This window comes from Mirounga leonina, unplaced genomic scaffold (genome assembly GCF_011800145.1).
Source record: "Mirounga leonina isolate KUSES-001 unplaced genomic scaffold, KU_Mleo_1.0 Mir_175, whole genome shotgun sequence".
Lineage (NCBI taxonomy): Eukaryota > Metazoa > Chordata > Mammalia > Carnivora > Phocidae > Mirounga > Mirounga leonina.
The window spans coordinates 18,300,176-18,314,991 of NW_023270453.1; the positions used below are offsets into that span (position 1 = coordinate 18,300,176).

Below are 14,816 nucleotides of genomic sequence, written 5' to 3' on the forward strand. Positions count from 1 at the left end.
CGGTCAGCAAGTCACGGCCAGTGCCGGCTGCGAGGAACACGCCTGGGCCTGCGCGGCTCGGGCAGCTTGGGAACAAGGATGGGGGTGGGCACAGCCAGCCGGGGAGGGAGATCCTGAAATCCCCGAGAGCAAAGCCAGAGCGAAACCAGGCTCTTAGACAGGCAGCCTTCTGAGCAACTCCTCACTGGATTCTGGTGAGGAAGAAGCATGACAGAACCGGCCTCTCGAGGGGCCGAGGGGCCGCTGTGGGGGGGATGGCGGTGCGGGGGGCCGGCAGCCCTGGGGAAGTGCTCACGCCCGCCTCCGCCCCTCTCGACGTGAGGATCTTGGGCAAGTTATTCCCCTCTGAACGTCAGCTCCCTCATCTGTGCGCTAAGAAAAATACCCCCGACCCCCTGTCGTCACTGGGGAGATGAACGTGCCAGGCCCTTGACAGATAGCAGATGCACACGCACCTGCAGCCGCACACGCTCGTGCACGCACATTTATTCACCCCCAAAGCCTTCTGGAAAGCGTGTTTCTATGGCTACTTTCAACAAGTCCCCGGACGTGATTACGTAATCACCTCTCTGTCTAGGTTACACAGTACGTTCACTCAGAGCTGCCGGAAAGGCCAAGAAAAGGGCGGTCGCGGATAGGCTTTGGAGAATAAAGACAGGGACGGCATCTAATGCGACTCGCTGCCACCTCCTCAGGTGGCCAGTGACCTGGAAAACCACAGCCCGTTTCCCTACGTCCAGGGGCACCCCCTCCCGGGCCTGAAGGAGGCTGGGGCACATCAGGATGTCACCTGCATTAGCCGCCCCACGGCCTCTTCTCTGGTCGGAAGGTCCTCAGGGACAGGAGGGCAGGAGCAGCTGAAATCGCAGAGCTCCAGCCCCATCCACCTCGCCCCCGGGACGGGCCCCACAGACCCGTGTTCCTCCGCGTCTTCTTCGTCTGCACACGCTCCCTCCCGACACACTGACCTCACCTTCGCGGAGGTTAGTCCATGTGCCCCAGACCCACGACATTGTGCCTTGGGGGAGCTCAGTGAAGCCGCACCAGACTCCTCAGTGAGCGCGGGGATGCCCGGAACTCACCATCTGCACGCACTCCACCAGCGGCAAGCGCACAGCCTGGTTCCCGCTCAGCGACACCACGCAGGCCGGGGTCTCTGGGGTGGCCTGGAGAAGGGCGACCACGGCCTCCACCCCCATGCGACTAGCCTGGAAAGGACAATCGCGAAGGTCAAAGACAAGGTCAAAGGCCAAGGCAGCATGCCCTCCCGCCACCGGCTCCTCAGAGGCACGACCTCGGTGGCCCCAGCAGACGCATCCGTGAGCAGAGCCAGTCCCACAGTGTTCAGAGGGACTCAACCTGCCTCCCATCCTCCTGAACTGCGTCCCGAAGAGCTACCGACAGTCCACCTGCTTACTTTTAACCCACCTCCAACAAGGACATTTCGGCCCCACTAGGAAGTGGCTGGCACAGGGGAGTGAAGGGGAAGGTCAGAGGCACGGAGGGCACCCAACACCAACACCCATGAAACTGGACTGGGCCTCTGCTGACCTGGGGCCTGGGCTAGACACCTGCACGCAGGCTGTGTTCTCTAGAGTCCCTGCCACCCTCACCCCCCAGGTTTGGGGGTCTCCCAGCATCTGTGTGACTGGGGGCCGAGCACAGTTAGCATGTCCAGGACGGGCCACCTACACTGCAGGCAGAGACGCTCTGAGCCGGACGGTCTTTGTGACAAACCATTCCTCCTCACTCCCAGGGGAAGGCACCTGACCATTTCCATCCTCACTCACCAAAATCCTGTCAAAGGCCGAAGGAGTCCCACCTCTCTGCACGTGTCCAAGGATGGTCACCCGCGTGTCGTATCCCAGCTGCTTGACCACGAGCTACAGGAAACACAGCACGTAATGCAGGGGGTCACCTCGTGCAGGGTGCTGGCGCCCCAGAGGTCTCTCTACTCTTCGCTTCACACCGACGTGGGAAAAAATTCTAGTTTCTAAATTTCATTTCCTAAAAGGATATTCAGCTTAATGGTGAGCTGAAGTTTTTCTTAAAAAGAATGCTTTTATTATCAAATAAAATCTTTGTCTCTCCTACCTTGCAAATGAACATAAGTAACATGATTTTTTAAAAAAAGACACGATATCCGTGATATCTTATGGAAATGCAGACGTTTCCCGGCAGCCCCTTAAGCTGGTACAGCTGAATCTGAAAAGCACGCTGTGGTCAACCACGGCGCCCCCTCGGGCTGGGCCCCACGAGAGCTGGGCCAGGCCCCATCCTCCCCAGACCTCACCTCCTCCTCTATAAAAACGGGGTGGGGGTTCCATGAAGCCTGCGGCCCCCCGAGTCCAGGATTCACGCTCAGCTTCGCTGGAGTGGGAAAGAAAACCTTGGCCCTTACTGCTTCTTTCGGTACTGGCTGAGCGCCTTCACACAGCTCCCCACATTCGGGGCTCAGGCACTCGGCTGGTTAGGGAAAGGAGAGAAACCACTTTGCAAAGCCAAGTGGATAACGTCCTTCGCTGTGATGGACGGCTTCAACCAGAGCCTGCCTGCCCGTCTGGCGGTCTGTCTCCCCGGTGTCCCGTCTGGAGCGTGCGCAGCCACCTGCCTAACTGGAGAGCCTGGCCCGTCCCGCCCACCCCGGGGCTGGTGCGACGAGCCAGCACCTTCGAGCGAGCCGTGCAGCAACGGGGCCTCCGGGGTGGCCCCTCCGCGGGGCCGGGTGCAGCATGGGCGCATGCCTAACAGGCGCTCTCGTCTGCAAGAGCACGGAGGGTGCACCCCCCCAGCCCCTGAGCCTTATCTGTGGCGGGGGCAGCTGATGCCCAGCACTGGGACCCCCGCCCCCCATCCCGCTGCATCTCCCCGACTGACGGGCGGCTCCGAGGCCTCAGGGAATATTCCCGACAATAAGGCGGGAACTTCAAGAGACCCATGCCGTTAAAGTCGTGAGTCATTACGAAAACATCTTTAAATATCAGGAAGAACAGAAAGTGTTTTCATGATAATAATACAACGTTCCAAACTCGAACCCTGCCAGCCGCGTTACCCTCTCCCGTTTCCAGGCTGGCGCCCGAGGAGAACTGCAAAATCGGACACACTCACCTCCTTGATTTGCTCAGAGGTAATAGGTTTATTTTGGGTATCTATGGCTCCCTCAGCCACAATTATGATATTCAGTCTTTTTTTCCGGGCACGGTTCTGGAGGAAACAGAAAATGAACACCCTCAAACACCTAAACCATTTTAACAACAAACAAATCCAGGGCCCCTCGCCCCAGGTGAACTGGCCTCTTGCCAGGTAGAAATCGTCACCTAACTTCGCAAGCAGGGTTTCCGACCGGCGGGGCAGGTCAAGGCACTGTGGGCGCGAAGCTGGAGGCAGCAGGGGCGGGAGGGGCCCGTCAGATCACCCCAGACGCAGGCCAGCAGCCAGGCAGCCCCGGGCTGGGGGCCATGCTCCTTTGCCATTTGGCCCCAGCAGGCAATGAGCTCAGCCATGGGCCCTGCAGTGTGTTTATACTGCAAACCAGGCTTCCAACCTCCTCGGAAGCCAGAGCTTCCCGCCACCCCACCGTGAGCCCGGCCACAAAGGCCGGCCACTGCTGTCAGAGCACGGAGCCCCAGGCCTGCACCGGAGGCAGGAGGGGTGCAGAGGAGAGCGCAGAGGTGGAGGCGCACCTGCGCGGGCCCGGCCGGACTGGCATGGCGCTCACACCTGTCGTCCCCACAGGCTCACGGTGGCCGTCATCCCGCGACGCCCAGAAATCACTCTCAGCAAGTCTGTTCTCTATCCCGTCCCAAGACCCTCCTCCCGTGGGAACTGTGAGCCCCAGCACAGGCAGGGCCTGAGACCGCCAGGCCCGTGCCGCCCTGCTGGCTGGTTCTGGCCAGGCTCGCCCGGTCCCCGCGGGGCACCTCAAGCACATCTGCTGTGTGGTGCTGGCTTTTACGTTGATATAAATGTGCTCCACTTCGAAGAGCTTACTAGTCAGAAATACTTCCTAAGAGATGTAAAGATGCAGCTACAAGAGTGAATGTGAAAAAAAAAAAAAAAAAGAGTGAATGTGACGTGTCCATGAATACGGGACTAGGCCACGGAGCCACACGCATCCGTAAAACATAGTATTCCAGAGGGTTACAGAACAAGAGTCGTCTACACATGCCCGTGGGAAGATAAGCCGCCGTGCCTGGACAGGTGTGCGGACGCCTCCCATGTCCACACCTGCACGCATTCCTTCCCTGAGTCCTCATGACAGCACCAGGGGCCTGAGGAACTCAGGACCTGGGAATGTGGGTCATCTGCCCAAGGTCACCCTGCGGGTGGCAGAGCCGAGGCCCAACCCTAGGACCTGTGATGCCTCAGAGAGGCCTTTCCTGTTTTAGACCAAAATGCCTCGGATTTGGGGCATGCTCTGAGGCTTGCTTCCTAGGCCAACTTACCTGACAAGATATTTGGAAAAATTCTTACAGTGCTACATCCACAACCAATAAAAATTAATTACAGATACGACGAGATCAAGTGTTTCTGCACAAGGGAGTCCAAGCCATCCGCCTTACACCCGCCAGCACTTAATGCAGGGACCCCAACTCTTTCTTGTTCTTGTCCTAGCTTGTTCATGAAGTCTGAAACCCAAGGAGGTTTGCAGACAAGACCACACAGATATGGAAACAATGGCCAAATCCAAAACTCAGCACCTAAAAACCAAATAGGGCCTCAGCCCTACCACCTTACCCTGACCTTGTGACCGCTATGCACGGTCTCGGATCAAGGGCGTGTTTCCCCGTCCCCAAGGGCTGCCGCCAGAACTTGGCCGGTGACCGCATTGCCCTGGACCAGGCCTGGGGCTGTCAGCGGGGAGGAAGGATGGCCGGCGGGAACAGGCACGGCCCCCGCAGGATTGGTGATTAAATGCATGTTCTCAGAGCCACACACGCCCCGTCTAAGGCCAGTGCCACCCCTAATGTCACGCAGCCAGCCACGAATCACCCCACACCAGCTGGCCCATGTCCCCAGGTCAGAACCAAGAAACAATGAGTGGATTTATTACGTCCACGGTTAATACTGGGACTTGGGGCATTCCTGCGTTCACCGGTCTTCCGCAGCTGAGCCCCACCTTCCCATGGGCACGATTCTTCCCAGCAAAGCTATGGCGTTCACCAGCAGTTCTTTACATCACGTTTGGGTCAGCAAAGCTTGTTGGGTACGTTGCTCAAGTTCCTTTCTTAGAACCTGTCACCTGAAGGTGGTGGCAATGCACACGTGACCTGGCTACCTGCAAAGTGTGTGTGCTTGCTGAATGCAGCCGTAACTAGCCGTGCCGCATGCTTACATTATGCACCTGCAGGACGGTGATGACGTGGCTGGGAAATGCACCCCACGCTGGGATTTCTGTCCCAGGAGCTAAGCTCGTATGTCCTCCTGAGAAGCCTTCCCAGAGGGCAACGCGTCCTCCACTAATAATGCTGAGGGGGGAACACAGGCAACCCCAGACCACAAACAGAAGGAAAGGCCTGGTCCAGAGTACCCCATCCACCACCATACCTGACGCACGCCCAGCGAGGTGGGGACGGCTCAGCCCAGGAGTGGCTTGCGGTCAAAACACGTGTCTGCTCACACTGGTGAGTGGAGACGGAACAGGATTTCCTCCCCGACTCCGATTTCTCTTAACAGCCATCATCTCTACTTAAGACTACTTCAACCTTCAGCTGCTGCTTTGCGTGGAATACAAAGCTTTGGGGGTTTCTCTACTGCACCCCTTTGTGACACTGGGGGCAGCCGGGCACGTGAAGAGCCAGTGAATGCAGACCCTACGTGACAAGCCTGGACGGACTCACTTGAGAACTACAGAGTTTCCATCCAGACTGGGACCCCCACAGGCTGCTACACACGGCGGTCAGAGGCACCGGCAGTCGAGGGACACAGAACGCACGTTACCTCGGACAGCTTGATGCACATATTCTCCTGCCAGCCTTCTTCTGGTGGGGATTCCGGAAGGAACACCCAGTCCGCTCCACAGGCCAGGGCGCTCACCAGGGCGAGGTACCTATTCGGAAACGGCACCGATTTTGGAAGGCTGCTGCCGGGCAGCCACAGCTCGGAGGTGGCCCCGGGCAGTCGGGACATGAGCGTGCATTGGCAACAGTGGGCTCCCGCCTGGGGGGCGTCTGTCCTGTGGGGCACAGGGCTCTCGAGGGGGCCAAGCTGAGGGTGCTCACCATCCAAATTGCATCTACACATACGTACCCGCAGTGTCTCCCCATCACCTCGAGAACAAAGGTCCTCTGGTGGCTGGAAAAGAGACAAGGAAACATCCACTTACCACCCCTGGGAACCGCATGAAAAGCAAACAGGGAAGTACTTTGACTGACAAGCAGGGTGGAAAGCCTGCTTCATGGTAATGGCCGGCACCTAAGCTTCCAAAAAGGGCCCATTTTCTACAAAAGCAGATGCCACCGTGCTAGCATTTCGAGCTCTTGCGCGCAAAGGGGCTTTGAAGCTACACACTTTAGAGCGAGCGCTCGCTCTCCCGCACACACGCGCACTCCCAGGACACCTCTAGGCTCCTCCCGAGGAGCAGGACCGGCCGCGTCGCTCAGCACACGCAGCTCACGCCGGATAGGGAGCCGGCCCGGGCTATGCGCTTGCAGGGCGGGGAGCACTCCAGGTGCTAGGAACGACCGCTGGGCTCCCCCAACGCCCCCGGGGCCCTCAGGCGCCAAGTGCGCCAGAGGACAAGGGGCCACATCCAGTCCTGCCGCGCGCAGACCTTGCACAGGACTTCCTGCTAGGATTATTTTGTCTTCCCTCCAGCAAACACTTTTGTCTCCTAAAATCAGGGATAGGAGTAACCTTTTACAGTTGAAAATAAAAAGTCAGTGGGAAACCATTTTCTTGCTCTGGTTTCTAACATTCAGTAACAAGACTATCAAAACACCGGTCTGGGGAGCTGGGAAGGGCGGGCACGGACGTCTACACCGCAGCACATCTAACCCCACGGCCTTCCCCGGGCTCCCACGCATCTGTCACCTCTGGGCGGTGGTCATGATGGCGTCGACAACCTCGATTATCCTGTGCAAGGCGGAGTCGGTGCCGATGGTCATGTCGGTCCCACAGAAGTCGTTGTCGATGGAACCCACCATGCCCACGACGTTGAGGTACGCGTGCTTCTGCACCTGCTCCTTGTCGATCTCGCCTGCATGGGAAACCAGCACCGGCCGTGACCGGGAGCCGCGCCGACGCCACGGGCGCCAGGCTGCTGAGAAACAGGGCGTCCGGGTCGAGAAAGCTGGGGTTCTACACTGGCTTCCTACGTGCAGTTTTGGCTTCTGAACCACCTCATTCTGCACATGTAGGGCGTGACGGCCGGACGGGCGCGCGGGGCCTGTGCCCGGCGTCCGGCGGGTCAAACCCGACTTCTCTCCGGCCACGGCCTCGGGCACGCGTGCCTCCAAGTGAGGACACGGCCCCATCACAGAATTCGGTACTTAGGGACGCTGGTTTCTCACACACGTGGGGCTGGCTGTCGGCGGGGATCTACCTCCCGGCTCTCAGCAAACACTGCGCGGTCGGCAGATGTGCTCGTCAGCGGGGCACAGGCGGGGACCCGGCAGCGACCCCTCTGGGCCACCGCGGAGCCTGCGGCAGGCCCGTATACAGCAGGTGCCCTTTAACTCGAGCCACAGGCGGCCGACGGCCCACCTCCAGTCCCTGAACGGACCTCAGAGGCTTGGGGCAATGGCTTCATGAAGGTGATGTTCCTTCAGGCAGTTCGCTCCCACTGTCATGTTTTATGCTGAACCGGAATTACGGATCACCACCCTTCCAAGACAGAGGTCACGGAACACAGGGGGTTCTCGAGAATCCTGCCCCCACGGCCTGAGAAGGGACGCGACCAGATCGGCCAGCAGAGCGTTTGCTACATCTCAGCTCAAGTCTTGCAACAAGTGGACATTCAGGAGCCCTGGTGGAGCGGGGAGGGGCGGTGAAGGGCAGCCAAGCGTGCCCTCTCCTCCGCCCCTGGGTCTCCTCTGCCAAGTGGGGACACACAGGAGACCTACTAGCTCAGATGGCCCTCCGGAGCGCTCCCCAAACCTGTGCCAGGGGTGGGCAGTGCCTGGCACGGGGCAGGACCAGGAACACAGAACTCATCGTTCTCGGAGGCACAGGGTCAAGTGTCCGGGTGGTGGAGCGGAAGACCTGCACCGTCCCCCCTCATGCCTCTCCACAGTCAGATGGGCGGACGTGTGAGGTCAGAGCTCTCTGAAGGGAATGGAAAATGAATGGAGGGAACAGAAAACCCACACGAGCAGCACACAGAGGCAGGGATGTACCATTTTGGGCCAGCTCTTCCAACAGCCCGCTCCACTCTTTCCGGAAGATATTGGCCCCCGTGAGACTTCCGTCCCCGCCGATCACACACAGGTTGGTGATGCCCCGCTGAACCAAGTTATGAGCAGCTCTCAGGCGACCTTCCCGAGTGCGGAAGGCTTTGCAACGAGCACTGCCAATAATGGTCCCTCCCTGGAAAACAAACAAAACCATACGTGTTTATTTTCTTCCCACAGGAGAGGAAGTGGGGGAGCTCAGCGCATGTGAATACCACTGTATACGTGCAGGACTTGCAGAATTAGGTTCCCCTCATTTAATCTTTTAAGTCGCTCAAGGGTGGGTACGATGGACAAAGGCATGGACATCATGCCCAGGGGGAGCCAGCGAGGGTCAGGAGACCGGGACAGCCGTCAGGTAAAGACGCAGAGGAGAAGAGTCTGCAGGATGACCCAGCCATGCAGGAGGCCTGTGGTGCAGTGGTAGAGCGTGGGGCGGCTGACCCCACACCCCCAAGCCTCAGATGGATGCAGCGCTGGCCAGAGAAGCGGCATGTCCAGCAGCCCCTGGTACCATCAGAGTTCACCATATGTACGGGCAAGACAGAGACCGGTGAGCCAAAGGGATTTTTTTCCTTTTTTGCACATCTCCCTGCTGCACCCTTTTTGAAAGCTAAATCTCAAGAAAACTCAAGTTGGATCATCCAAACTTCTGAGAGTGAGAAGTCGTGATTTTCCACATTTGGTTTTTCAAAAACGAACGATTCCTAGTTGCACTTGGAAAAAAGCAGGGTGCGCTTATCGGATGCGCTTATCAAGCCTGCATTTGTGGGCCGTCCTTCAGGTACACGCTCACTTCGTAAGGCGAGGCGCTCCCCCTGCAAAGGGAGCCTGCGCTGATGACAGCGAGTGCGGTGAGTCTGCATTGTGGGCACAGCAGAGGGGGGCCGGGGCCGAAGGTGCAGGGCACACAGCGAAGATAAGCTGGCTCTCTGGACTTTGCTTCGACCAAGAGCGATCGGAGGATCATGTGATTTCTAACAACTGGGAGCTGCGTCAGCAGCCCATCCACACTGAGGGGATCACATGCTTGGGGCCCCAGGAGCGAAGCTACAGCTGAGGAATGCAAAGGAGGCACCCCTCCCTGCCCCCACACACTCAGGGGCGCCTGCAAGTCCTGTCTCCCTGGGCAATCACATGTACACCCACTACCGTCTCCCCACCGGGCTGACGGACCTAGCACGTCGCGTGAGCGTGGGTGCGTGAGGCGCTGATGTGATCTATGCACTCACTGCGACGTGATCACTGCAAGAAGGTTCGTAGATCTACTTATCAGTTGACATCATTAGCTTTTTTTGTCGTAAGAACTTTCCAGGTCTACTATTTAAGAAAGTTTCAAAACTGTAATTATTATGCAGCACTGGTATGAAACATAGGATTTATGTGAAATGATCACCGTACTCAAGTTCACTAACCCGTCCATCACCTCAGTCACCTGCACGTGTGTGTATGTGTGTTGAGAACTAAGACTTATTCTCTTAACAACTTTCAAAGGTACAATACAGTGTTATTAACCACAGTCGCCATGCTTGTAGGTTCGATCTAGAACTCACTGGTCTTCAGCCTGGAAGTTTGTGCCCTGTGACCGGCGCGTCCCCATTTCCCCTCCCCCAGCGCCTGGCAACCACTGTTTTGCTGTTTCCGGGAGTTCAGCTTTTTTAGATCCCACATGTAAGTGAGATCACAAGGTATTTGTCTCTCTGTGTCTGACTTATTTCACTCAGCATAATGCCCTGGAGGTCCGCCCACGCCGTCCCAGCCTGCAGGAGTCCCTTCCTTTCTTCAGGCTGCATACAGTCCACTTATATCTGCGTGCCACGTTTATTTGATTCATCCTTCCGTCACACTAGGCACCTTCGGTGGGATGGTACCAATTTGGTTTCTATTTTAAAAATACTCAATATGAGTTACAGATTAATACATGCGTTTCAACAGGTCAAACCACGAGTGAAGAACTTTTCGTCAAGTCCATTCTTTCCATGTAATCCGCCTCTCCGAGGATTAGGAGGCTTCCCTTGGTTACTATGTTTGGGGAATTTATAGGCGTGAAACAATCAGGCAGGTTTCTTTTAAATTCAAAGTAAGCCAATGTTTCGCCTGAAGCCAGACTCGCCTCATTCCTGTGCACACCAGAGCGATGAGCCCCAACTGGTTCAGGCCAGAACCGGGAGGCTGGGTTCCCACTAAATCCTGCCGCCCTGGGAGGGACCGTTCCCAGGCTTTGTTACACTGACACCAAGTGACTCTCAAAAATCCAACAGGCGGGGGTATTTGCTGTGAACACAGCACCAACACACCGAGGCGGACTCGATGTTAATCTGGTCTTAAAAAAAACAAAAACAAACCCGAAATCCGCCACAAGGACCATAGGGAACACGAGAGGTCACACGTAACTTTTTACTGCAAGAATAATCCTCTGTTTCCACGATGTAAAAGCTTTTTAAAAATGTTAATGAAATGACAAATTAAGGTGGCGTTTTTGGTTTTTTACCGTGTAAGTAGGTGAGAGTAACGCCAGGCAGCACATTAATCCGTGTTAAGTATTACCGGAGCCTACACATAAAAGGTTTCCAACGTTTTAAAAGCGGGACTTACTTTAGAGAAACAGAGTATTAGAAGTCAGCACGTACCACTTGGAGAATGCTCGAGACGCTCTCCCAACTGGCTTCAACAATGTTTCTGCCGCCATCAACCATGCCTTGGTAACCCTGGGGGAAGAGAACGGAAATCCTTGTAAAACGGGGTTAAACCCTAGTGAGACATTAGATATTAGATGGATCTGTGAGTTCTGTAAAATGCAAAGGATGAGGACCCTGAGCCCCGAAGAGCCTGGTGGTTAGGAGCAGTGCAAGACGAGTGCTCGTTCTAAGCCTTCAGTGTGCAGAAAAGCCTCCTGATGGAATCTCCAGTGAAGGGAAACTTCTTGCCAGACCCGTCGCAGTACGATGGGGAGTAAGCTAGTTTATCACCTGACAGTGCCTGAGAGCCTGAAAGGGGAGAAACTTACCCCAAAATGGTTTGTAATCTACCAAACTCGCATGCAAACCGTGGTGTCAATCACACGGCATTCCTGTCGGGGCCTCAGTTGGCCAGGGCGATCCATGCTGCTCTGGATAGACACACCAGATTTCGGAAAAGAAGCACAGCCATCAGTCGGCCCTACCTTCCAGTTAGCAGCAGCTGACTACCCCAAGGGCCGGTGAGTGTGCGGAATGTGAGCATGCACTTTCACCCGGAGACCCAAGGACCACGACCTTCCGACTCCAGGTGCATCTTGCTCCCCCCCCAGACTACACAAGACCAAGGAATCCGGAAACATCCACGAGAAACATCCACGAGCGTCTCTACCTGCGTGACTCTCTCCAGGACATTTAACCTTACAAAGGGGATAGGCACTAACCATTTAGAAAGTTTATCCTAACAGATCGCTACAGGGGATTCAGATCTCCTAATCTAGTGAAGGTCAAGAGGAAGGGAAAAATAAAGATCGTTCAAAAGGAAATGGCCCACGGAGTAGATACCCGTGTGTGGAAGTTAATCAACTGCTCAGGTGTCTTTACGGCCGTCGATGCATGCACCTGGGCTTACAAGTGTGCCCTTCCCGCCAAAAATGCGCTACCATGTTACGTGACTCACTGGGTCAATACGTTACATCTTAATAATATGTAACACATATTACCCTATTGTATACAATACATAGAACGCATTACTACATTATCTTTATATCAAGAAACACGGTATTATAGAATTATTTCTATATTTTATAGAGAGAATACATCTACACATACTTTTTTTTTTTTTAAAGATTTTTTTATTTATTTGTCAGAGAGATAGCAAGAGCAGGAACACAAGCAGGGGGAGTGGGAGGGGGAGAAGCAGGCTTCCCACCGAGCAGGGAGCCCGATGTGGGGCTCGATCCCAGGACCCTGGGATCATGACCTGAGCCAAAGGCAGATGCTTAATGACTGAGCCACCCAGGCGCCCCTACACATACTTTTATAAATTCTACAGAGTGAACCTGCTCTCAAGTTCTCTTTCTTCTCTTTCATTCCATGCCACCCTCCTCTTTACTATTTGTCACACACATAATACTAGGCTACCAACACACACACCTGTGTCCCTGTCTGTATTTGTACATATTTGTTACATAGTTACACATTGTATATGACATGGAATATATTATATACAATATATAATCCTAGTTTCATATTTCTAATATATTGATACACTATATACTATTACAAATACAACAAATATATATTTTATATATTATACAGAGTATACATTGTATATAACATCTAATACGTTATAGTTATGTAATATTTTCTACTACATAGTTACATATACATAAATACACATAAACCTGTGCATGTCACAGTCACAGAGGTGTTACGTGTGACAACCAGCAAAGGGACCGGTGGCCTGGAACGAAGCAGAGAAGCGGAGAGCAGGTGCAGGTTGGAGCTGGCCAGCCTCCCTGCGCCCCCTGCACGGAGTACGTGACTCTGGGGCTCTGACGTTCCAGAGCCCCCAGCACAGGCCCACAGTCTTCACAGGGCAGTGACGCGCACCTTCTAAACGCACCTCCGTGAACCTTAGAGGGTGCGCGTTGTGCATTTTTAGCCCACTCCATATAAAGTACTGAGCCGCTGTGCTTGTCACTGTGGAGGGTGAGGGTGATAAGCTGGAGTGTGATCTGATCCAGGCCTGGTTCCTGGAAAGGGAGCTCTTAAGAGAAGCGGTATCTACACGGGGCCCCGTGTGTGAGCTCCCCAAGCACAGAGGCTGCAAAAGCAAGCCCTCCTTGCTTCTAAGGGCGTCCCAGGGATCTTCAGCAGAATATTAAAAACAGGTAGAGAGCCAGGTGATAGCTAGATGGCAGGCAGACAGAGAGAGGACAGACAGAGGGAGGATCCAGTTCACCGAGTGTGGCAAACTCCCAGGCTCCTGTAAAGAATGGCCCCCATCACTCTGCATGCATGCCACAGCATGGCCTGCTGCAGATACAGCACTCAACAAGCCCACATCCACAGCGGTGCAGACTGAGCTCACTTCCAAGAGGCCTGGTCGGCGGGCACACCACTTGGGAGCGGGCCTGCAGGCTGACTCCAGCTTCCAGAGCCTCGGCCACCTTGCGGACACGGACACGGCCCCTACGCAGAGGCATGAGGTCTTACCTCCCAAGCCTGTGCACATGGCGCTGAGGACGAGAGAAACCATTACTCCTGAGGCCAGGAGGACAGGTGTATGCGAGGCTGTCCCAGGCGGGGCAGAGTGGAGAAGTGTGCTACCCACAGGCTTTGGCAAAAATAGGATGTGAACACCCTCTCGACGCCCACAGCTGCGGGAGTGATTTCTGCACACTCCACCTCGGGGACCCAGGGGATGGGGCCGCCCCAGACGCTGCAGGGCTGACGAGGACACAGAGGCTGGGGAGCATCCCCAGCTTGTCAGGGGTGTCTCTGCTGCATGTGGCTGTCAGCCCTGGCCCGTGGAGGATTCCCGCAGCTCGTGCCCCCCGGACAAGCACTGTGCCCAGCTTCTGCTGCTCCACAGGGGCCGTGCTGGGAACACAAAAACCCTCTTCGCCTTCAGGGTTCTTGCTCAGCATCTAAACAGTGACTTAATAAAAACATGTATAAACTGCTGGAGCAGGAACGTGGAAAATTGTTCTGTAAATCCTAACACGTATTTTGAAACGTAGAACGTTCTCCAAAGATCCTTTATGTCGGGCGGCATAGAGACCCTGGGACAGCGAGCGATAAAGGGATTTTTGTGATTAGTGTATCCACAGTGTGCTCCTGACCGCACGCCTGGGCGCGGCAGGAAGTGACTCACCCTCCATCTGCAGACTCATGGAGCTCGTGCAACCCTAGAAAAGATCTCCCAGCTGCAATTTTCAGCGGTCTTTCGCTTACAAGGAAGTGGTTACTAAATTAAGAAGACTGATTTTACAAAAATATACTGTAATTTATAAATTCGGATGTGCTGTTTTCTGTGGAAGTCTCTTTGGAGGCTTGAGTACTTTATCCCAATACAGCCAGAGCCCAAAATATTTTCTGAACTTCTTGGAATTTGCCTTCAGAGTCAGTTCGATGACTCGCATGGGAATAAAAACCACAGAAAACCCTTCAAAGCCACACTTAGTTTTTAACCCCGAGTAACACTGCCAGCTTGTTGATCCTCATTCCCACGATGAGCCCAGGAGACGGTCAAGTGCGCCGTCTGTCCAGTGACATCTGGGAACATGCCACAAACTCTGAAATCAGCTTGACTTCTTGTTTGAAACGGTTCTAAGCAACAGGCAAAGTCAGCGTAGTCCCCAGTTTGTTCCTCTAGAGACTGCTGCGTCTAGAGGTCACTGTGACCTGCGTTTTTGGGCACCTGTTAAATCCGTTCTGAGGAGAGTCAGAGCTAGTCCACTGC

The 14,816-nt window shown here is 55.0% G+C and overlaps 1 protein-coding gene across 1 annotated transcript in view; it reads right to left on the reverse strand.

The window, feature by feature from the left end:
• Positions 1-14,816, reverse strand: part of PFKP (phosphofructokinase, platelet) — a 49,314-nt gene that overhangs the window by 16,551 nt on the left and 17,947 nt on the right. The window contains exons 3-10 of the mRNA XM_035021742.1: positions 11,021-11,098; positions 8,337-8,526; positions 7,033-7,198; positions 6,250-6,294; positions 5,941-6,049; positions 3,109-3,204; positions 1,791-1,883; positions 1,083-1,208 (exon numbers count right to left, since the gene is read on the reverse strand). Coding sequence (XP_034877633.1) covers positions 1,083-1,208; positions 1,791-1,883; positions 3,109-3,204; positions 5,941-6,049; positions 6,250-6,294; positions 7,033-7,198; positions 8,337-8,526; positions 11,021-11,098 — 903 coding nt within the window. The remainder of the gene's footprint in view (positions 1-1,082; positions 1,209-1,790; positions 1,884-3,108; positions 3,205-5,940; positions 6,050-6,249; positions 6,295-7,032; positions 7,199-8,336; positions 8,527-11,020; positions 11,099-14,816) is intronic.